The 24,580-nt window shown below is 30.3% G+C and overlaps 1 protein-coding gene and 1 pseudogene across 1 annotated transcript; both read left to right on the top strand.

Moving 5' to 3' along the window:
* Positions 1–441: 441 nt before the first annotated feature.
* On the top strand, positions 442–1,568 carry LOC126671216 (cytosolic sulfotransferase 18-like; annotated as a pseudogene).
* A 10,105-nt stretch (positions 1,569–11,673) lies between these two features.
* LOC126671215 (flavonol sulfotransferase-like) lies at positions 11,674–13,095 on the top strand. The gene has a single exon (XM_050364951.2). The coding sequence runs from the start codon at positions 11,759–11,761 to the stop codon at positions 12,821–12,823; it is 1,065 nt and encodes a 354-aa protein (XP_050220908.1). The 5' UTR covers positions 11,674–11,758; the 3' UTR covers positions 12,824–13,095.
* The last annotated feature ends 11,485 nt before the right edge of the window (positions 13,096–24,580 follow it).

Here is a 24,580-nt window from a genome sequence, read left to right as displayed (position 1 = left end):
GTGAAATGGCGTTTTTCCGATGATGTGGCACTGAATAAGTGAAATAGTAAAATTTTGGTATATATTTTGTACAAAATATTTTACTAAATTTAGTATATATTTTGTACGTAAGATATTCTTCGGACAAGTGGAATTTTTCTTAAAAATTCTGATTCATGCATGTAAGATATCTTTTGGATAATTGGAAAAATTTCTTTGATAATTGGAAAAGTTTCTTTTATTTCTCTTTTAATTTAAAGCGTTTAGTCATTGAGCCGACATATAATTTTGAATTATAGGTTTTTTCTCAATATAATAGATGATTGACAAGCAATAGTAATATTGGTAAGCACTAGTAATTTAAAAACGGGAATTCTATCTTTAAATTTCTCTATATTTAATTTAAAACAACAGATTCGCATGCGTAATCAAATCAAATTTTTAATTATTCTCCTTATATTATATACAGCTGCTCAAATAATCCTTTCACCATATTCTTTTGCTTTAACCTCCATCGATCATCCATGGAGTCTTCTTCCTCTTCTTCTTCTTCCATGCAAAACCATACTGCCAAAAATGAAGACAGAATCAAAGAAGAAGAGAAGAATCCAATAACTATTAATAATATTAGCAATCATTACAAAGAAATAAAGTCAACTTTTCCAAGAGAAACGGACTGGAGCGATTCCATCGAAGATCTGTATCAGTATCAAGACTTTTGGTTCGTGGGATTTATGTTGGAAGGACTTCTTTCAGCTCGACCAACAGATATAATCTTGGCCAGCTTCATGAAAACTGGAACCACTTGGCTTAAAGCCTTAGCTATTTCCATCGTAACTAGGGCAAACTTTGATATAGAGTTAACTAGCCGTTACTCAGTAAAGGCCCACACGATTGTATTCCATTCCTGGAGGTCGATCTTGTAATAGATTGAAGTGAAAACCGAGACATGACAACTCCACTTGTGAGTACACATACTCCTTACACTTGTCTCCATGTGGTTTTTTTATACAAAGTTGCTGGTATTGAGGGGCTGCCAACCAATTCCCCTGGAAGAAGCATTTGAACGCTTTTGTAAAGGATTTGTAACATATGGACCCTATTAATTGGGACCATATTTTAGGTTACTGGAAAGCAAGACAAGAATTTCCTGAGAGGATTTTGTTTTTAAAATATGAAGAAATGAAGAATGATACGAAATTTTACGTGAAGGAACTAGCAGAATTTATGGGTTATCCTTTCACTTCCGATCGAGGAAGAGGAGAAAGGGGCCCTGGAGAAGATCGTTAACATGTGTAATTTTGAGAATTTGAGCAATCTTGAAGTGAATCAAAATAGTTCTCTTATAGAAAACACATCAATGGCGGTTGCAAATAATATATACTTTCGGAAAGGAAATGTAGGAGATTGGCAAAATCATTTGACTCCTGATATGGGAGCTCGATTGGATGAGATCATGAAAATTAAATTACTACGTTTTGGCTTGCCCTTAAGTTAAGGGTGGTTGATTCTGGCCTACTTTGTTTAGGGTTGTACATAAAAATTTCAAACCAACCAAGTCAAACCAAATTAAATATTACGGTTTAAAAGATTGTTGGTTTGATTTTGGTTTGAAAAATAGAAAAAAAGTAATTATTGGTCTGATTTGCGGTTTCAAAAATTATAAATCAACATAAACCAAACCAAACTAATATATACACATACATACATATTTTTATTTAAATTAGAAATATTATAACTTAAAAATAAAATTTCTATCACTATTTTTTAAAATTATACTTGACAAAATAATATATTTATCATCTAATGAAATATTAAGATATTATATTAATAAAATCTAAAAATTTATAATTTAAAATATTTATTTATTTATTAGTCATTATTATAGTTTGTTATATAAATATTAATATTTATTTTTATGATGAATAAATATTTTAAATTTTTTAGATTTTTTTATCTTAGATGATAAATAGATAATTTTTTGATGATGGTTTAAACTGGTTTAAAAGAAAAAATTATCAAACCAAACCAAACTAATTTTTCCGGTTTATAATGTGTGTGGTTTGATTTTGATTTGAAAATTTGCCAAACCAGTATAATTGGTTTGGACTAAAATATCAATGATAAACCGGTCAAACCAAACCATATACACCTCTAACTTTGTTTATATTTTGTTTTTTTTTTAATTACCGCACTTTATTTTTGATGTGTTCCGTTTTAATGACCAAGTTATATTTTTTATTTCAATAAAAAGGATTTCCTATATGAAGTTAATTTCTGGTTAATAATGTATGTAACTATAATATGTATATAATATTTAAAGTATAATTTGGCATTAGTATTTTAATATTAGTGGCCACATACTGGAATCACTTGAAAACCTTAGTTACCACAAGTGAAATAGCAAAAAAAAAAAGTAGCTACATTTTTCAAAAACAGAAGAAGAAGGCATTGCTAGCTTCTAATGAAAAAGTCAAAACTTCTGAAAATTTTATTTTCATTATAAGAAAAATTCAAGTTATAATTCTTGTAATAAATCACTGCCTGAAATTAAGAGTCGAGGCATCAGTTAAAGAGGTTCATAATGCTCGCAAACATAATCAAACTACTTGCACATATAAAATAATAATTTATTTTTATATTATATTGATATTATATTTGTATGCTTTCGAATTAGAGATAATTTTAAAAGTACTCTACTTTTTAAAATTTAATTAAAAGATTTTTACCCATGTTCTACTAATTTCACCGGATATCCAATTTTAAAAAATAATTTCAAAAATAACCCTTTTTTAACTCATGTCTCGATCGAGAACATGCATGTCTCTATCGAGACAATGTATTATTTTCAAAAAAATCATAAAAAACACCATAAATACATTATAAATATACGATAAATAAACTATAAAAAATACATCGCAAAAATATATTTCAATCAAGACAAGTCTTTTTAACTCATGTCTCAATTGAGACATGGTCTGTCTCAATCGAGAAAGTAAAATAGGTATTTTTTAAAATTTAAAAAAATATGAGAAAAAAAAGCAAGATTTAACTGTAACTTGTGAATACTACCAAACCCGCTGCGATGGTTCCCCCCTCCCCCAAGAAACCCTTTCAGGTTTTAAAAATTAATTTTGTCGATTTGTTAAAATATTTTTATTATTTTTATTATTTTGAATATTTTTATTAATTTTTAGATTTTGTATTCTCTTATATCCTTTATTTTGAACGCCAAATTCAAATCCAACAAATTATATAATCCGAACAAAAAAAAACTCTAAATCCAAATCCAAATCCACATATATCTTAATAGAGTCTAAGGTCATTGCCATCTCAACTAAGTTCTTATAATTATGAGGATATCACATAACTTTATGCGCTATTGAGGGAGAGGATTCCAGGAGAAAAATTTATGAATTTCGCAACCATCATGTAAATTAGTTAAATTATAATTTATGTTGAGCTAGGGATTAACTTTTAAGTATAATTATTTTGTACAGTTAATGTTCTACTCCACTTTTTTTTTAGTAAAAGGGAACGAGGCAAAGTCTAAATAAAAAAACCAATACATATTTTCGTTTAACAATAATTATGTATTGGTTGTACAAACTGGTTCTCTTCTCATGATTTTAATCCTTCTAGAGGCATCCGTCAGGGGAATCCTCTATCCCTTTACATTTTTATTCTGTGCATGGAACACCTTTTGCATCGTATCATCTCTCAATTCGGGATGGCGACTGACTGTCTATTAAGTTAAATAAACTCGGTGCTAATCTTTCTCATCTTTTCTTTGCAGATGACTTGGGTTTGTTTGGGAGGGCAACATAAGACTAAAGGGAGGTGATTGAAACAGTTCTTGATGAGTTTTCTAAATGCTCTGGTCTTCGAGCTAGTTTGAACAGAACTAAATTTTTTTTCTCCAAACGTGGATTCTCATCGAGCAGCTACCATAAGTAATCTTATGGGTATTCCAAGATCGCAAGACCTTGTGAAGTATTTTAGTGTTCCAGTTTTACATCATCATGTCACTAAGAATACGTATGTTTACATTTTGGAGAAGATCAAAAGCAAGCTCTGTGGCTGGAATGGTAGACTTCTATATATGGGCCGTTTCACCTTGGCTAAATCACTTTTAATGGTTGTCCCGGGTTACTTTATGAAGACATCCTCTCTTTCGAAAGGCCTCTATGATAAAATTAATAGTCTAGTCCACATCTTTATCTAGGGTAATACGAATGGTAGTCATAAACCGAGACTTATTAATTGGGATGAAATGTGCTCTCCTTTAGTAATGGTGGTGGCGGTTTGTGACCTGCGAAAGCAAAATAATGCTTTTCTTATGAAAATTGGTTTTTCTATCATTACCAATTCGGATAGTTTGTGGGTTTAGGTGCTCAAGAATAAATATGGCTGGAACCGTAATGGAAATGCATATAAAGAAAGCAACACCAGCTCCAACCTTTGGCGAAATATATCTATCATTTGGGGCTATATTCTTTCGGGTTTGCATTGGGCTATTAGAGATGGATGTAATGTCAAATTTTGGGAGGACAATTTGCTTAGCGACTTGGTCCCCTCAAGCTTTTGTTCCAATCCTCGAGCATGACCACACTAGAAAAGTTAATGAGTTTGTGTCCAATGGTTCCTGGAATTATGGTATCCTCTCCAGTTTGTTACCGAACTGGGTCCTGGGGAGAATAAAAAATGGAAACACTTATGGAATTGGCCAGGTACCCAGCGTGTCCGAACTTTTCTCCGGATTATGGCAAAAAATAAGCTGTCGACGAATCAAAAAAGTGGCACAAGACATTTGACAACTGATATTTCTTGCGCCATCTGCAGTAGTAATGTTGAGGATTGTGATCATATTCTCCGGGGTTGTGATGTTGCCAATGATGTTTGGAAAAATATAATTAATCCCAAACTGAATGTTTCTTTCTTTTCATTATCTTTTGATGAATGGTTGTTCGGTAATTTGCTAAAGAAGCTTGATATGGAAATTAATAATTGGAGCATTATCTTTTGAATTACTTGTTGTAGCCGGTGGAATCACCAAAACAATTTTGTTTTTAAAGACGAACGGTGTGGCTCAAACAAGATAGTTTCCTCAATTTGCTTGATGGTGAATTGTACCATTCAGGCTCATAATTTTAACAAAATCTCCAACCCAGGTCTGGATCTCAAGCAAAAGCGGCTGGTTGGTTGAGATCCTCCGCCTATAGACTAGATTAAGATCAACTCGGATGGGGTAGTCCATGCTCCAACAAACAATGCAACTTCTAGTTGTCTAGCACGCAAAAATAATTGGGTCTGGATGTTTGGTTATAGAAGATACAAAGACAAGTGTTCGGTTCTACAAGCGGAACTTTGGGGTTCTTTTGACGGTCTTAAGTTTGCGTTAAACCTAGGATACAAGAATGTTATTAGAGATGGATAGTAAGCTGGAAGTAGAAGCGATCTTAAATGATACTACACTACTAGAAAACAACAAATTAGCGACGGAAATTTGCGACGGAATGAAATTTCGTCGCTAATTTGCTTATTTTGCGACGGACGTACATCCGTCGCTGAATATATCAAAGTTTTGGGCGGGAATGTCCGCGCCATATTTTGCGACGGCCAGTCCGTCACAATTTTCATTAGTTTGTCGCAAAATTTGGCGGGGAGTCTCCCGCCAATTATTGGTGCAAAATATTGCTACGGACTAATAAGTCTGTCGCTAAATTGCAATTAAGAATCTCTTTGGAAGGCAATGGAATGTGTATATTCGTCAAGGATAGTGGTTCTGCTCATATCGGATGTATAATTGTGTGGTCAGAACATTTGATGCTTTGTTTATTCCAGAAATATGGAAAAACTTGATTTCTGTGGGTACACTTGACAAACAAAGGTATAACCACTAAGGTGGAGATGTGCAGATCAGAATTTCTAAGGGTGCTTTTATTGTGATGAAGAGTGTGCTACAACAATGCATTTATATTCGCATAGGAAGTACGATAGTGGGAACAGTGGCATTTGTTCGGTCCTTGGAGGTGGATGATAAAACTGAGTAGTGGCATCAAAGGCTGGGTCATATGAGTGAGAGAGGGTTGTCCATATTTAGTAATTAAGGGTTATTAAAGGAATGAAAAAGGGAAAGTTGAAGTTCTGTAAAACCTGTGTGCTCGGCAAGCAACATAGGGTGAAGTTCAGTTCTGGCATGCATGCTTCTAAAGGCATCATGGATTATGTTAACTCTGATTTATGGGGTCCTGCTGGGGTTGAATCCCATAGAAAACCAGAGTATTTTGTGACCTTTATCGATGACTACTCGAGAAAGATTTGGTTGTATTTTCTGAAATTAAAGGATGAAGTGTTTGGGTGGTTCAAGGAATGGAAAACCATGGTTGAAAAATTTATTATCAGACAGGTCAAGACACTCAGGACGTACAACTGGTTAGAGTTATGTAATGTACCATTTGATGACTTTTGTAGAAAGAAAGGTATAGTGAGGCATCACACTATACGATACACACCATAGTAAAATGGGGTTGCAGAATAGATGAACTAAACACTTTTACAGCATGCTCGGTGCATGTGGTTAAACGCGGGTCTTCCAAAGCATTTTTAGGCTGAAGCAGTTAACACTGCTTGTTATCTACTAAATAGATCTCCATCTACTGTAATTTATTTGAAGACACCTCAAGAGGTATGGTGTGATAAACCCTCTGATTATTCAAGCTAGCGTATTTTCGGTTGTGTTGCCTATACTCATGTGGATAATGGTAAACTTGAGGCGATGGTAATGGAATGCATATTTCTAGGACTGGATTTAAAGGGTACAGACTGTGGTGTACAAAGATGAATATAACTCCAAAATTGATTATTAGTAGAGACGTAACCTTTGCTGGATCTATTATGTTTGGCCAGAAAGAGGAACTTGGTGATCTTGCAGGAAAAACTAATCTGGGTGCTAACCAAAAGGTGGAGTTTGTAGCTCCAAATAGGATTGGTACCGATCCAATACCCGAGCCTAATAAAAGAAGAGGTAGAAGATAGTGTAGCAACAAGGAGAGGAAGAAGTCAAATCAGAACACCGATAAAATATGTGGATTGTGTTGATGCAGTTGATACTAATCTTATGGCTTCTGCTTTGGCAATAGGTGAGATCATCGATTCTGATGAGAGGCAGTCGTATAAAGAGGCAGTTTAGTATAGAAAGGTATCTGAATGGCTAATTACCATGAATGAGGAGATGCAGTCTCTTGAGAAGAACAATACATAAGAGTTGATACCTCGACCAAAACGATTGAAATCGGTAGCATGAAAATGGGTCTTCAAGAAGAAATAGGGTATTTTTGGAGAGGAATCAACTAGATTTAAGGGGAGACTTGTAGCAAAGAGATTTTCACAAAATAAGGAAATTGACTTTGATGAGGTATTCTCACCTGTTGTGAAGCACAAAACCATTCAGATTCTTCAAGTTATAGTGAGTGCGTTGGATCTTAAGTTAGAACAACTTGATGTGAAGACAACGATCTTACATGGGAGTCTAGAGGAGCAGATTTATATATCGCAGCCAGAGGGATTTCTTGATAGAGGTACAACAGGTTTGATGCTTTTATGCTTTTTTATAGGTATGTTCGAAATCTGTTTGATAACTATGTGTACTCTAGGAAGTTGTCTGATGATTTCTTGATCTTTCATTGTTATATATGTGGATGATATGTTAATTGCAGCTAAGTCTAAATCTAAAATTAATAACTTGAAAGTCTTGTTGTGTAGTGAGTTTGATATGAAAGATTTGGGTGCAGCCAAAAAGATACTGGGCATGGAGATTTAGAGAGATAGGAAAGAAGGCGTGTTGCATGTTTCTTAATAAAAATATATTGAGAATGTGTTGCAATCTTTTCAAATGGAGAACTTTAAGCCAACAAGTACTCCTTTGACAACACATTTTAAATTTGATGTTAATACATTACGTAGTAATGATGTTGAGAAGGAATGCATTAGCAATGTTCCGTATTCGAATGTGGTTGGAAGTTTGATATTTTCCATGATCAGTACACGGCCTGATTTGACACATACTGTTAGAGTGATTAGTAGATTTATGAGTAATCCAGGAAACGCTCACTCATTCAACAGTCAAATGGATTATGCGGTATTTGAAGGGCACGAAACATATGTATGGTTTATAGTTCTAGTGGTGGTTTTGATGGAATTGTAGGTTACACAGATTTTGACTATGGAGGAGATCTTATCGAAGAAGGTCCTTAACATGTTATATTTTCACCCTGTATTTCCCCCTTTAATGAAAGACCCTCATTTTTGTCTTATTTAATTTCTGCCATATTAACGTAGCAAATCAACTCTGCTCCAATTTGACAAATCTTCAATCAGATAGTGAAAAATGATTTCAAGTTTTCAATTGGCAAATTGTTTTTAAAATATATTTTTATGTATCAAATTTTAAGAGTAGTGTTTGAATTATTTTGTTAAAGTTAAACAAACCATTTTGCATATAACCCTTTTCAATATTTTGAACATTTCGGTGATAGAAAAAAAAGACAAAAATGCTAATTTGATTTTATTTTAAAATATTCAAACACCAATCTGAAAGAATAAAAAATCCAACACAAAAACAGTAAATTTAAGAAAGTTTAAATACCAGTGATACAATTCTTTTTATATTTATTTTCTATATAATTAAAGCTGTGTGTGAAATGCAGAAATAGTCATTGTGATTGTGATCAAAGCAAGAATTTTTCTCAATTATCTACAAGAGCATGTAGTCAAAAATTTACGTGATATTGAAGGTGGAGTTTTTATTTAATTAAAAAATATTTCTTTGAATTTTATCATGGACCAAATTTATTTGACTTATATAATTATTACTTCTGGAAGTGTTTTTTTAATTTAGTATTTTTTTTATTATAATTAATACATTTTTATATCCTATGGCTATCTCCGTTTTAAGAAGTATATTTTTATCCTAAATAACAATCATCTTTTTTTATCATTAAATAACAATCATCTTCATATGAAGAATAAAAGCTATAATACAAGTCCATGATTAGACTCTCTGAAACCTCACTCATAACCATGTAAAATGGAGAAATTAGTATTAACTAGATATTTTGTTATCGGTCAAGAAATATGATTTAGTGATTTCATTCTATTGTAATAAGAAAAATGTATTAAAGTGGCAATAAACTAATTTAGAATAAAAGTTTGATTAATTCCTAGAGGTTTGACTAAGAAATAGGAGTTATAACCAATGAGCTATAATCTAAATAATATAAGCGTTTCACCGCATTCTACGTAGGTCGTGAATTTAATTTCTCTTATAATCCCCTTCCTTTTCAATTATCGAAAACCATAATCAAAAGTTAGAAATTTCATTTGATAATAATCATGTTCTTTAATTAATATAAAGAAGGGCCTGTTTGCATTAGAACTTGCTGTTATAACTCGTATTGATAAAATTTAATAGCTCACATCTTTATCATATACTTTTTTTATTTCTTAATAAATAATTTTAACCTCAAATCTAAACCGGATACACCATACTAACTAACTAACGTATAGAATGTAAGTTCCTCCTCATATATGAACTAAATTTGTCTAAAAATTAAGCAGTCAATTAAGCTTTTCCGATTCAGTTAATTCCTTAATTATTGATACATCATATATTCAAGACTGCATTTATGGATTTTATTTTTCAATTGCAAAATATTATTTCTATAGGACCCTGCACACAATCATGACAGTTTTTTTTGTTTTTTTGTGGTGTGGTAAATTTAGAAGTTCATGAATAATAGAGTATTTCAGAGTAGCTCTCGGAACAAGGATGTCGTTATTTGTGATTGCTTTGAAGGATAGTTTCGCTCTTTAAAGTTTGTAATATAATATTCCATCCGTTCTAATAAAATTGTCCACTTTGATTTTATCACACAGTTTAAGAAAATCAATTATTATCTATGAATTTTATAATTTTGTTTACTTTTCTTGTCATACTTCTATAAAATATAGAGTCCCCTTTCAATTTATTTTCAATTAATTACTCATTAATGGATTTTAAATATAAATAATATAGAAAAATTAAATGTAAAAGTTAGTTACTTTTTAAAAGTGGACAAGAGTTTTATGAACAAAAAAATTTCTCAAAGTGGACAACTTTATTAAGACGGAAGGAGTAGAAAATTTTCGTGTTTGGATTTGAATTTTTATAAAAATTCTTTTTGTATTTTATTTTTAAGACCGTGACTGTTGTTTTTTCTCCGTCATTAGTATATCACCTTAACTGTGTCACTTAAGTGTGAAAACTGGTTGTTTGGGTTTTTTTTTTCCAATTTTTACGGCCCTAAAGTATATAATATTGGAAAATTCTTACCTAGTCCCAGTCCATGAATTTTTCATGCATTTATCTAATGAGGTGTTAGAAAATCTAATACAATTTTCTCTTTCTTTTTATTATTTTATTTTTCCTCTCATTTCTCTAAAATCTGATTGGATAGGTAATTTTTCATGGACCGGGTCTAGGTAAAAACTTTCCATAATATTATTTATAAAAGAAAAGACGGCAGTTAATTTATAATCATAATTTGCTATTATATATATATATATATATCTTGCTTGACGGCAAAGTGCAGACGAATGAAAAAACAACATCACTATAGAAAAATATATGGTTCAACGAATTGATTTAGTAAAAAATATGGATCAAGCAATGGTATTTTCTGATTCAAATTCAACAAAATAATTTAATATAATTTCATTCAAAACCCGGACTAAATCCAACTTCAAATATTCTTATTATAGAATCCTCGTAATTAATTGCCTAACTTAATACGCATGTATACTCTCTATTATTTAACTTTTATAGTCGCTAAAATTTTATTATATTTCATTTTGATCATAAAACGATAGTTTATTTTAATTTAAGTACTGAAATTTAAAATTACAAGTAACAAGAAGTTTCTTAGTGATTTTAGGCCAAATTAAGTCTATACATCATTCAGGTCTTTTCACGTCATGAAGCAATAAATATTTCTTCTTACACCAAAATAAAATAAAATAAAAGTTTAGTAAATTAGGTAACCGATTATGAGGTATCCAAACTATTACATTTTTCACACTTTGACAACCAAATTTTGATTCATTTCAATTTGATCACTAAATTTTAATATATATTTTCTTTTCAATTTGGTAATTAAATTTTAGTTTTACTTCAACGGATGTTTTAAGCAAAAGAAAGTAAATGCAGCAGCCATATTTTATTATATTTTTTGTCTAAAAACTTGATATGTATGTATAATTTGATCGAACGACTCTCCGCTGAATTGAAATTAAACATAAATGACACTTTTTTAGAAAAATACAAGCAAAAAACGATCATTACATGGCAAAATCCGGCTTTCACGTTAGCATTTTAGCTGGAAAACCTTTGTTCAAATGAAATGAAAGTTCAATAATTAAAATGAAACGATTTAAAGTTCAATCATCAAAATACAATAAAACGATAGTTTGGATACCTTCATGATAAATTACCCGCCTGAAAGAATTCAAAAAACTAATCATTGCTTATAATTTAAAGTTTAGTATCTAAACTGAAATAAATTAATATTTTACAAACTAAAGTGATATAAGACAAAAATTTAATGACCATAAAAATTCAATACGCCCTATTTATATGATCGTGTGCTAAGCATAATACATATCACCTTCTCTTTGGCTATATAGCTATACAAAATCCATTATATTCTCTTTATCTATAGCTTTTCTCTTTTATTATAATTAAATGGGGTCCTTTTCTTCTCCTAATTCCCCAAAAATTAATCCTGAGGATGATTTACCAAAGATCAGTGAAGAGAAAAAGCAAAAAATAATGTCTCATGTAATGAATTACAAACACAAAGAAATTATGTCAACTTTTCCAAGAGAAAGAGATTGGAGCCTCTACAGTGAAGATCTCTATCAGTACAAAGGATTTTGGTTCATGGGAAAATTCCTCGACGGAATCTTGTCGGCTCAAGATCAGTACAATTCTCCGTCACCCGATGATATAATCCTCGCCAGTTTCATGAAAACCGGTACAACTTGGCTTAAAGCCCTAGCTTTTGCCATTGTTACCCGAAACAGCTTTGATATTAACTCGACTAGCCCGTTGCTCAACAAGGGTCCGCATGATTGCGTGCCTTTTCTAGACGTTGATCTTGCGAAAGACTCGAGCAATCGAGACATGTCGATGCCACTTGTGGGCACACACATGCCTTATTCTTGTCTGCCGAAGTCAATTCTTGAATCTGGTTGTAAAATTGTTTATATATGGAGAGATCCTAAGGATGTGTTCATTTCCATGTGGTTTTTTCTTGCAAAGCTGATGAAACTGATGGGTTGCAAACCGGTTTCTTTAGAAGAAGCTTTCGAGTTCTTTTGTAATGGAGTGGTAACGTACGGGCCGTACTGGGATCATGTCTTAAGTTACTGGAAGGCCAAACAAGAGTTTCCTGAGAAAATATTGTTCTTGAAATATGAAGAAATGAAAAAAGATGAGAGTTTTTACGTGAAGAAATTAGCAGAGTTCATGGGTTATTCTTTTAGTTCGGAAGAAGAAGAGAACGGAGTTATGCAGAAGATTATAGAGATGTGTAGTTTTGATAATTTAAGCAATCTTGAGGTGAATAAAAATGGAGGGTATAGGGAGGATAAATCACCATTGGCCATGAAGAACAACGTATTCTTTAGAAAAGGTGAGGTGGGTGATTGGAAAAATCATTTGACAGCTGAAATGGGTGCTCGTTTAGATGAGATTATGGAGCAGAAGCTAATGGATTCTGGCTTTAGGACTATGATTCTTGATTAATGCTATAGTTTACATAATGTTTATTGTTGTTATTATTATCATTATTTTATGTATTTTTATTATAGTGGGAAGGGGGACCTAATATATGGGTAATTGTTTTTTATTTATTATTATTTTGGTAGTCGCTTTTTGTAATAACCGGCACCGTCATGATATAAGTTTTCAATGTGTAATGTGTGATCCGTCGAAATCTCGATGTGACACGTGATGTATTTGATGTAACAGTCGTTTGAATTATGTGTGAATACCATATGAATTAGTATTAATGATAATATGAAAAATTGTAACCCCAAAGCGCAGATAAGTTGCTAAGGCGCTCTTCCTGACTTAAGTAAGGTCGCGGGTTCGAACCGTACTCATGTATTCAGCCGTTTAAAATTTGGGATCAGAGCTTTCCCTTTTGTAAGGGACCTACCCGGCTCGAATAGAGCTTAGTCTGAATATGATTAAAGGGGCGTCTCATAGTTGAGACCCGTTCAAAACGTTTCATAGAATTACTAAAAAATAATATATGAAAAATTGTTACATAGACTTAGTCTAACACGTCATATGTGGACTAAGCTAATCACATTATAACACATCATTAAAATGATGGCATTATGGTAATTTTGTTTGTTATTTTTTACACTTTTTAATAGTGATATTAGGCCAAACCCATACTAAGGCCCCTGTACTATACGACTTTTATTCAGGTGGCCCCTGTCTCGAAAAATTTATTTGTCCAGTCCTTCTACTAATATTTTTTGCGATTTTAATACCCTTTTGAAGAGAGTGTATCTCACTCTCCGTTAAATAACAAAATTTGCCGTTAACTAATAAAATTGCCGTTAACTTTAAAAATATATTTGTATAATAAAATCAAATAATGCCACATCACAATTCTTTTTAATAATAAATGAAAATTGAAAGGGGTAAAGTTGGTATTTAACCATCTCCTCCAACCAATTCATCGTCTTCTCCAAATTCCAGCCACCTTAACCACAACACACCTCCACTATCCTTGCTCCAAATTCCAGCCACCTTAACCACAACACACCTCCACTATCCTTTTTCCAAATCCCAGCCACCATAACCACACCGCACCTCCACTATCCTTTCTCCAAATCTCATCCACATAAATGAAGACATCATTGTTCGGATCTGTCAAAACCTTACAAACTCAACGACCACCATCTCATCGTCACGCTTCCTACGCCGTGGCTACTCATTTGAGTCCGTCCTTGATTGTAAGGTCGTCATCCTAGGCTTTCGCTCTTATTTTCTATTTTGATTTTTGTGATTTTGGGTGTTGGGTTATTGGCTTATTGCTAAAAATTTGTGGGTATTTATTTAAGAGGAGAGAATACAAACTTGGTGATGGATTTGGTTATGTTCAGCAGATAAGGAGAGGATTTTCTCAGGTTTTAAACCGGATTTGCCTCCGCAGAGGGTGAGAAAGCGGGTGTAAATTGATTTGGTTATGTTTAAGGGCGAGATTTATTTCGCCGTTGACTGATAAAGGTTTAGTGATTGTAGAAAGGCGGTGGAAAGTGGCGGTGGTTTCAGATATGTTGGTGGTGGTGATATTCTAGATCGAAGGTTTTTGGATTTTTCTATGTTGAAATTGAAACTGCTTGCGTGGTGGAGCTGTTGAGCGCTGGAGGCTGCTGCTTGTGGAAGACATGATGCCGTGGATCTTGAAGAAGCTGGGGTTGCTGGACGTGGAAATTTTTTTCCATCTGGATATTATTTATTTTCCATGTGGATTTCATGTCACATTCTTTTTCTTACACACTCTCACTAAACGGAGATTGAGATACACTCTCTACATTCCGTCCAGATAAGGGCATTAAAATCGTAAAAATATTAGTAGAAGGACTGGACAAATAAGTTTTTCGAGATAAGGGCTATTTGAACAAAAGTCGTATAGTTTTAGTATGGGTTTGGCCGTGATATTACAATAATACTATCATTTTTAATAACGTATTACAGCGTGATTGTCTTAATCCACCGATGATATGATAGACTAAATTCATGTAATAATTTCTCATGAAAATATAGATTAATGATTTGCATTAAAATCGAAAGGTTATATGACAACTGATGCATCAAGGAAAACTATAGTTTCATCTATATCTATATCTATATCTATACTATATATAAAAGCACGGATGGGGGGAAGGGGGGGCAGACAAATTTACTGAATAATCATTTTCAGTTCACTACTAAATAAAAATTTTACAGTCATTAACTAATTAGTTATTTAATTAATAAATATTGTAATTAAAGTCCTAATTAGAATAGGTAGCTAAATTATCTCCAATTTAGTTTTTAGTATGTAAAAAATAACTAAATTGTCTCCAAATTAGTAGGAATGCCTATCTTTTAGTTTGATTGAACTATAAAATTAAAATACTATATTTGGTCAATATATTATTTAAATTTCTATCTTATTATTTTTAAAGATATTATTAATAAAATTAAGTTAATTATTTAATTATAGTTATTATAAAACCAAAATAAGAATAAATTCAGTATGGAAAAAATTTAATAACCGAATATATTATATTTACTTTTACAAAAATTCTTAACTAATTTAATATTAATTATAAATAAAAAATTGATATAATTATAATAAATTTACTAATATGTTCATTGACGAGTAACGTTACGAGCCACGTGCATAGCACGTAATGCGAAACTAGTCTCGAAAAAAGATTTGATTCAATTTTGCATATTATCAAAGTGAAGTGAATGTTATAGGAAGGATATATAAAATGGCATAGTGAGTATACAAATTGAGATATACCAAGATTGTTTCAATTTATTTTTAACAAAAAAAAAAGTTAAATAAGGCTAAATCAAGAAAGGACTCGACCTAATAAGGCTTAGTAAGAATAATAAACCAGATAAGGCTCAACTACGAAGGAACACAGCCTAATAAGGCTCGGCCATAAATGTATTTGTCAAAAAAGACTCATCCAAAGAACCAAACCTAAAGAGGAAAAAGAGATAGATTTTCCCGAATCTTAAAGAAATTCCTAAGAGAAAAAAAATAGACTCTCCCGAACCTTGAATAAAACCCTAAGAGAAAAAAGTGATAGGTTCTCCCAAATTTTAAATGAAAAATACCAAAAGTAAAAAAGAGATAGGCTCTTCCGAGTCTTGAATGAAATCCGAAGATGAAAAAAGAGATAGGTTCTTCCGAATCTTGAAAAAAACCCCAAAAATAAAAAAGATATAAGTTCTCCTGAATCTTGAATAAAAAAAAAGCCAAAAAGAGAATAAAAAGTTTAGATTAACCTTAACAATCCGAATTTAAATTAACTATATGGAACTTAGAGTGTTTATCCCATGCAACCGTTGCGCCACGTCATTTTTACATCAAGCCAATGAGCATTTGCGATAGGGAATCTTTTAATTATTACTTATTTTTTTTATCATTCAATTTTCCACATGGCTAACGCACAATTGGTTTGTTGCACGAATGACGTGGCGCAACGGTTGTGTGCAATAATTTTTCTGGAACTTAACCAAACAAGGGAATAAAAGGCTTAAATTAACCTTAAAATCTAAGAGTTTAGATTAATTCTAAGAGATTTGCTCATATAAGGGAATAAAATAGAGTTCAGAATAACTTATAATTTAAATTATTAACTCTAAAAATTCAAAAAACAATATACAAAGTTTTCGCGCAAAGGAAAAACATAAGTATAGATCTACCTTTAATGAATCACCCGAAGGGGAAAGAAAAAATAAAAAATGGAAAAAGAGAATCACCCCAAAAACAACGCTCTACTTATGATAGTTTCAAAGTAGAGCATTACCAAAAAAGTGATTGTTGCAGATTGCTCAAGAAAATAATAAAAATAAAAAAACATAAATGACCAGATCTTAAAAACTGACATAAAAATTCTATAAAATCAGTGTACTTATGGAGGAGTTTGAAAGGCTCATATTCGTCCAAAGAGAATATCAAAAAAAATTGACAACTACAAAGAACACATAAGAAAAGAACAAAGTTGATAAGAATTTCTATATAATAAGCCGAGTCTCATTGGATTCACCTACTAAAGTGGACTCTTAGAACTCGTCAAACGGTAAAAAGTCAAAAATAACGGACCCTCTCACGGATGGATTTTAAGAGCTCGTATTAGAGGAAACGAGTTTTGTAAAGACTCGCCCATCTAAAACCAAGCCTCTATGGATTTGCCCAAGTAGAGACGACCGAATCCCTCAAGACTCGGTAAACACAAGTATTTTGAAATATCATCTAAATACGGATCTTATCTAGAGATTTGGAATCCTAATCCGAATACAACGCCAAAAATCCATGAGGTTCTAGAAGAGTTGTACTATCTAAAGATGACTAAAAAATACATTCATATTCGAAATCATATTCCTATTTAGGAACACGATCTTAGTTAGGAATCATATTCCTAACTGGAGACTCATTCCTATTGAGAATCATATCCAAATAGAAATTCTATTCCTATATTTATTATAGGGTTAATTACATATAAAATCACCACCTTTACACGAAATTGCAAAAATAACACGACCTTTAAAACGTGGCAATTCAGGGCACCACCTTTCATTTCTTTTCAAAAACAACATGAGCACATTTTTAGTGGCATTTTTGCTGACGTGGCATGACACGTGGCACTCACATTGGGTGTCCAAGTCAGCAAAATTTTATCTAAAAACGTGCCCATGTTATTTTTGAAAATAAATGAAAGGTGATGCCCTGAATTGACACGTTTTAAAGGTCGTGTTATTTTTGAAAAATCGTATAAAGGTGGTGATTTTATATGTAATTAACCCTTTATTATACTAGGTATTCCCTCTTCACCACTGCATAAAGAGATTGAGTTATGTCTAAAACACACAACATAAAGCCTAGAGTGATTTTACCATCAGAGTGACTAACGTCTGATCAGCACTCTAACCTCTGTTTTACTAGATAACTCGCCGAGAAGCCCGGATACATTAATACATTAATTTCTCTATGTGTTTTGATGATTACGAGTCAATAAATTTTTTTTATTAAGGATGCACAATTATATTCGCAAAATCAAACTCTATAAAACCTCTTTTTTGGCGAAATTGTCGCCAAATTATTTTTAATCATAAAAATTGGTATTTTTTAATATTCTAATAACAAATATTTGTTATCTAAGTTGATCCATTTTAATTTTAATTAGTTTTCATAAAATTCTTTTTTGAGATATTCTCAAAAAGACTAAAAACAAAATTTAATAATTATCAATAAAATCAAGTGACAATAATTAAAAAATATTTATTTATTTTAATCTAATTAATTTTTTGAAATTAGAGTTGAATTGATTTGGGAAGAGAAAAGATTAAATGATATTTAAAATTAGTAATTTTTATTGAAAATATCATAGATATTTAGGTTAAACTTGGTTTCAGAATTATTGGTTTAATTTGGTTCAATTTAATCATCACATATTTCTTATCATCCACTTTAATCCCTAAACTTTAATTTATTAAATTATATTAAAATAATAAGTCCAATGAACCATAATTTACTAAAGTATGATAAAAGTTATACCTGCAATATATTAATAATTGCTAAAATATATTGAAGATATACACATTAAATTTAATTATATTTTATTAATAAAATAACGTATATTGAAAAGACTTTATGAAAAGAAAAGGAACAAAAGATATATAGATAATCAGCCATCTGTGCATATTTACAATTGGTCTAATTATTTAAAAACCACCTTAATTTTTTTTTTCGTTTATACTCTAATAAAGAAAAAGATTCAGTTGTATTCTTGTTTGGATTTTTATATTTCACCTCTACCCCAATTTTTTTTTAAAAGATGATTTATTGAAAACAACTAAATACAAAGGTTATTTCATATTTTTTTCTATTAAAAAAAATACAAACAAGTTGTTTACCTCCTAAAAATTAATTTATTTTTAATTTAAAAATAAATACATAATAAAACGCTTCCATTGGACCTGTCACCAGATTTCTTCGGACCCGCCACCCGATCTCGAATTTCCTCCTTCAAAAGAAGGAGGAGCAGCTGCTCCTCCTTCCATGGAAGGAAGAAAAGTCCGTCCGATATTTATTTTTTTAAAATAAATTTATTTGATTTTATTTGAAAGGTACCTTTTTACAGTTTTTAATTATGAACATTTATTGATAATTAATATAAATTAAATAAAAAATATATTATAATTTGTTAAATTTTGTGAGAAATAATGTCTTTTTGTACTAATAATAAGTTTAACGTCTAATTAGAATATATGCTAAAAATAAAGAATTATTTAAAAAAATTCAAATAAAAAGAAGTCAATTTAATGCCTCGAGGGTAGAGATGAAATATAAAAACCCAAACTAGTGTACAATTGAATTTTTTTCTAGGTCTAAAGGTGGGTGGTTTTTAAGTAATTAGGCCTTTACAATTTTATTCAGTATCCATCTATTAACTATAGCAATTGACACTAAGGTCTAATTTAAGTGGTTAAGGCGTTCAAGTGTTTAAGGCCGATTTAGAAAATGAAAATTTGGTTTAGAATTACCAATGTTTAAGGCCGATTTAGAAAATGAAATTTAAAAACTAACTAATTCTTTATAAAAAATAAATAGCAACTAGTATTAATCAAATTGGTAAAGTGTCCAGATTTAAATATAAACAATTATATTAATAATTGCTTTGCAAAAAGTGGCAGTATTATAAAGAGTTATTGTTATAAAAACTCACCAATTTTATACGTTTTTCCAATTTAATCACGCCTTTTAAAACTCATCATAAAAATATATAAATTTTTATTTTTCTTCTGAATTCATACACAGTGTTGACGTGACATTCATTTATTGGTTAAGAATGACCTCTATCTAAATGAATGAGTGTCATCTTAGCAGTGTGTACGAATTTGGAAAAAAATAAAATTTGGTGTATCTTATGAAAAATATTTAAATCGTAATTAAATTAAAAAAATAAATATAATTTAGAAAAACGAGTATAATTTGAAAACACTAGTGTATCTTATGATAAGCCCATATTACTTTGCATCAGTCTCCATTTATAAAAGCCTTTCACAATTGATAAAGATCTTTTAAAAATTAAAATATGTTTCAAAACTAAAAGAAATGAACCCAACAATTTAACCTAAGAAATGTTTTTTTTTATTTCTTCTTCCTCAGCCTCATACCAGCACAGCTAGTGGCTGATTAAAAAAAAAGAGATAATTAACAAAATATCTAAAAAATAATAATAATAGCATTTATTAAGCCCTATTTTTCAATTTAATTTTCCTATCTCAGAGTGTTATATCTTTATTTTTTTACTCTGCTTTTTTATTTTTGTACTCTCTATTTGCTCCATATGCAAACATCGTCATTTTTTCTTTTTCTTATTTCTTATTCTTCTTCTTCTTATTTCTTTTTCTTCTTCTTCTTAATCAAAGAAAAATAACTATTCAACAAATTAATTCAAAATTTTCTGCTCATAACAATTCAACAAATTAATTTCTATCATTCCATTTATTTCTTAAAAATTTATTATGAGTTTCAAATTAGTTTCTGATCCGCTCGAATTTTTAATTCGTAATCAAATCGCTTCAAATTATACTTCGAATTCAAATCCAACGATCATAACTTTCTCCAAAAATAAGAAAACTGTAAATTATAACTTTAGTTGTTCTCATTAAAAATCTTTAAAAACGGTTTCAAACAGTTTCAAATGCAGTTTCAAATGTAATTTTAAACGGTTTCAAAAAATTTCTAAAACACAGTTTTATTATCATATAAAAAAGTTAATAGAATGTTTTCAAACAGTTTACAAGTGTTCAAACAGTTTCAAAAAAAAGCTTCAAACAGTTTGTAAAGGTTTCAAACAGTTTCAAAGAAACAGCTTCACACAGTTGACAAAGATTTCAAACAGTTTTCAAGCGTTTCAAACAGTTTCATAAAACACAATTTGCAAATTAAATTAATTTTTTATTTTATTAAATTTTTAAAAAGATATGTTTATTTAAATTTTATTCAACAATTTATATATCAAATTTAATAAAATAACAAATTTATTTAATTTACATAATCGATCCTTTTTAGATATTTTAATTGTAACAAATTAAATAAATTTACATATTTAAAAAGGATCAATTTTTTCTGAGTTTTCATTTTTAATGAAATCTAACCTTTTTAAATCCAAAATTACTTGACGAGATTAGGTTAAAAGGGATTAAATCAAAAACATTTGTCATAAATAAAAAAAGTTAAAATAAATGAATATTTTTTGAATAGTTAGCTACAATAAAAATATATTTATTAAACTTAAATCAAAATCAATTTTATCAATAAATAAAAAATGACAAAAAAATAAAAAGTTTTAAGTGATTGGACAATCATATAAAACTCTCTCTGTACTTTTAACCGCAATCTTAATAGTTGTATGCTGGGTTTAGTTTTTGTACTGGGGTTTGTTAGGCTTTCTTGTGGGCTAGTTCTATAAACATGTGTTGTCAACACAAATCACTAAATTTTACATTTTGTTTATATTTGTTTCTCATTAATATTTTATGCAAATTTCAAAAAAATTAAAAAAATTACATTTATATTTCATAATTCAAAATAACGAAATTTTAATTAAAATATGAAAATTTTATCCCTTACATATGTCAACATCTCATTAATTTTACATATACACTCACAGTCACATCCAATAAGATTGCATAAAATGCTCACTTTCCTCTTCTTCACCTGACGATGTCGTTCGTCAGCCTCATTTTTCATTGTCGAATATGACAACAGTAAAATAATTCAATTTGAAACAATTTGGTGAGTAAACCACCACCACTACTCGAAGAAGTCCAAAAAGACAACAAAATGTAGAATTAACTTACGAACCATAAAAATTCTCTTCAATGAAGAACAAACAGATCAGACGAATTTTAAAACGAATAAGTGAGCAGTTTCTTCAATGGTGTGGAATTGAAGGAATTGGAAGAGCATCTTAAATTGAACATTTTGAAAGAGCATCTTAAGGCGCATAGAAAGGGTTTTGAAAAATTGAAGAGAAAACATCAATAGAAACTGTCAATAACCGTCGGCTGTCAATTTGTTACATGCACAGTTGACTATAAAATGGATCTATAATTTGAATTATCTTCTCTACAATGAATTAAGTTGTGAATGATTAAACCACCAATGTCAGCTGCAAATTCAAAACATGGTGAAATGGAATTCTCAAATTATCAAGGGATTAAGTTGCTATTTATCGCGTTCATTTCTTCGCCAACATCAAACTGCAAATTATTATTGGATTGCAAAATCATTGTAACTTTGTCTTTTCCAATTCTCTTTGAGTTAATGAAATGATTATAGAACTGATTTTTTGAACAAATCAATGGCAGTTATTTTATATAATGGTTAGTTAACCAACACAATTTTAGTAGAGAATCCAATTCATTTAAAGTATAAGTTAACTACTCAAATTTTCTTGCATTTTTAACTTTGTTATTGAAATTGTGATATCATCTCTTCTTCAATATTTATAGTTTTCGATTTTCGATAAACTTTCAATTTACCGAAATTTATCGTCTTTCTTTCAATTTACCGCTATTCTCTTATAACAATTTCAATGTTCATAACTGGTTTTTGGAGTTTGTGGTTCAAAATTTTGAAATGGATGATTCAAATAGTACATTTATTTTCAAATCTTATTTTTTGATTCATTATTTTCAAATTAATATTCTGGCACTAATAATAAATTTCAACGTTGTCAAACCTGTTCCGGTGATAAAACCGATGAGACTAAAGAGTCAAGAGTTAAAGATTCAACCGGGGTTCAACCAGAATTAAACCCATGTTATAAAAATAAATAAATATAAAATTATAATTATTATTAATCATATATATTATAAAATAAGAAACGGGTAATTGATTCTAACCATCATGAACTTTTGAATTTTTCATTTCAGTCACTAAACTATTTTTTTATTTCATTTTGAGCACTGAACTTCCATTTTTTTCCATTTTGATATTTCAGGTCAAAAATGCTTAACTGGCAGCCGGAAGTTGACATGTGACAATCGGATTTTACAAGTTTTACTTTAAAAATTGATCACACATACATACTTTCACTTTAAAAATTAGTTTTTAGATCAAATAATACATATATGACAAGTTTTCAGGTTGAAAATATTAATTACGTCTGCCACCTAAGTCATTTAAATTTCTTATTTTTTTTCTAAGGACACTGGTTTTTTTGTGGTTGATCGAACCGGACCAGATTATCGGGTTATTTGGCCGGTTAACTGGTCCAATTTGATGGTTACCCGGCCGGTTCAATAGAAAATTAACAGGTCTCTAATTAAAAGGGTTTTAGAGCAACCCGAACCGATAACCTGGCCAGTTCACAGATTATTGGTTGAACCAGTCAGTCCGGTTTGGATTTGACAACCATGATAAATTTAAACACTGGTGGTGCTATTTCCTTAACTTCAAAATATATTATTTTGTTAAATTTTTTTCCTTTTTTTTTTCCAGTTTGAGGTAATAACGATAATTTTTTAATTTGTTTGTTGAACTTTTAAATTGGTTATAGTAGATTTTATATTTTACATTTTTCTGAAATTTTTAAATTCTAAAAAAATTACCATGAATGTTTGTATGTTTAAGGCAGAAAAAGGTGTCATATTTTTATACTTTTCCACCATTACAGATGATTTGAGTATGTTTTTTCTTTTCACTACGAGACCTTAAAACCGAAAATGAAACAACTTTAAAACTATTTTATTTTATCAAATTTTATTAGGCAAATTGTTCATCAGTAAGTGCAATTAAAATCTCTTTGGTTTCAATTTGTTTGTTTTCTGTTTTACAATATTTTTTAAAAGAAGTCCTTTATGTGAATTAGTTTCTTGATGTACAAAATCTCTTTAATTATTTCTATTAGAAATGGATAATTTGAATATTCAACTTCGAATTATGGCTCCATGAGTTTGAATTTTTGGAGTTTGATTTTATGCTCTTTCAACTTACTATTTTAAAAGTTTTTAATTTAATTTAATTTCTTCTTCACTGCAATTTTTTTTTTATCTATCGATTGAAGGTTTCTCTGATCTCAATTAGTATATAAATATTTTTCCAATCTCTTATTTTTATATGTACAATAATTTATATAATTGAATTTAATTTTTTTTATCAATTCTTTAATTCCTCCCTTGTGGGGTTATTGTCCTCCATTGTTGGATTTATGTCCTCCGTTGTGAGATTTATGTCTTCCGTTGTGGGGTTTATATCTTCCGTTGTGCGGGTTTTTATCTTCCGTTGTAGGGTTATTGTTCGCCCTCGTGAGGACGTTAAACCTCTTCTTTTATGAGGTTATTCTTCTTTTTCATGAGATTATTTTATTCTTTATAAGCAATGCAGGTATGATAAAAATCTCAATTTTCGAAACATTTTTCTATTTCGATGACTGCATATATATGGTGAGTATTATTTATGTATTTAATTTTAAATTCTATTATTTATTGTGGTATTTATTAGTTTCAGGTTAAACATTGTTTGAAACTGTGGAGCAAAAGAAAATTGGATCGACAGAGACAATTTACACTGTTATATTATATACCATTTGTTTATCATTATTTTTAATTTTTGTTAAGCGAATGTGTAATTTGATAGCCCATAAAATGGCTAAAAAGTTCGTAAATCCTTTTTATTAGGAGTTATTCATTATCTTTTATTTGTTTTGGCCGATAAATGATACGCATATTTTATATAGGGTTTTT

The sequence above is a fragment of the Mercurialis annua genome, linkage group LG3 (genome assembly GCF_937616625.2).
Source record: "Mercurialis annua linkage group LG3, ddMerAnnu1.2, whole genome shotgun sequence".
NCBI classification, from domain to species: Eukaryota; Viridiplantae; Streptophyta; class Magnoliopsida; order Malpighiales; family Euphorbiaceae; genus Mercurialis; species Mercurialis annua.
This window is presented reverse-complemented; position numbering and strand designations above follow the sequence as displayed.

Coding starts and splice junctions, on each gene's coding strand:
- LOC126671215 (XM_050364951.2), top strand. CDS start 11,759: ATGGGGTCCTTTTCTTCTCCTAATTCCCCAAAAATTAATCCTGAGGAT.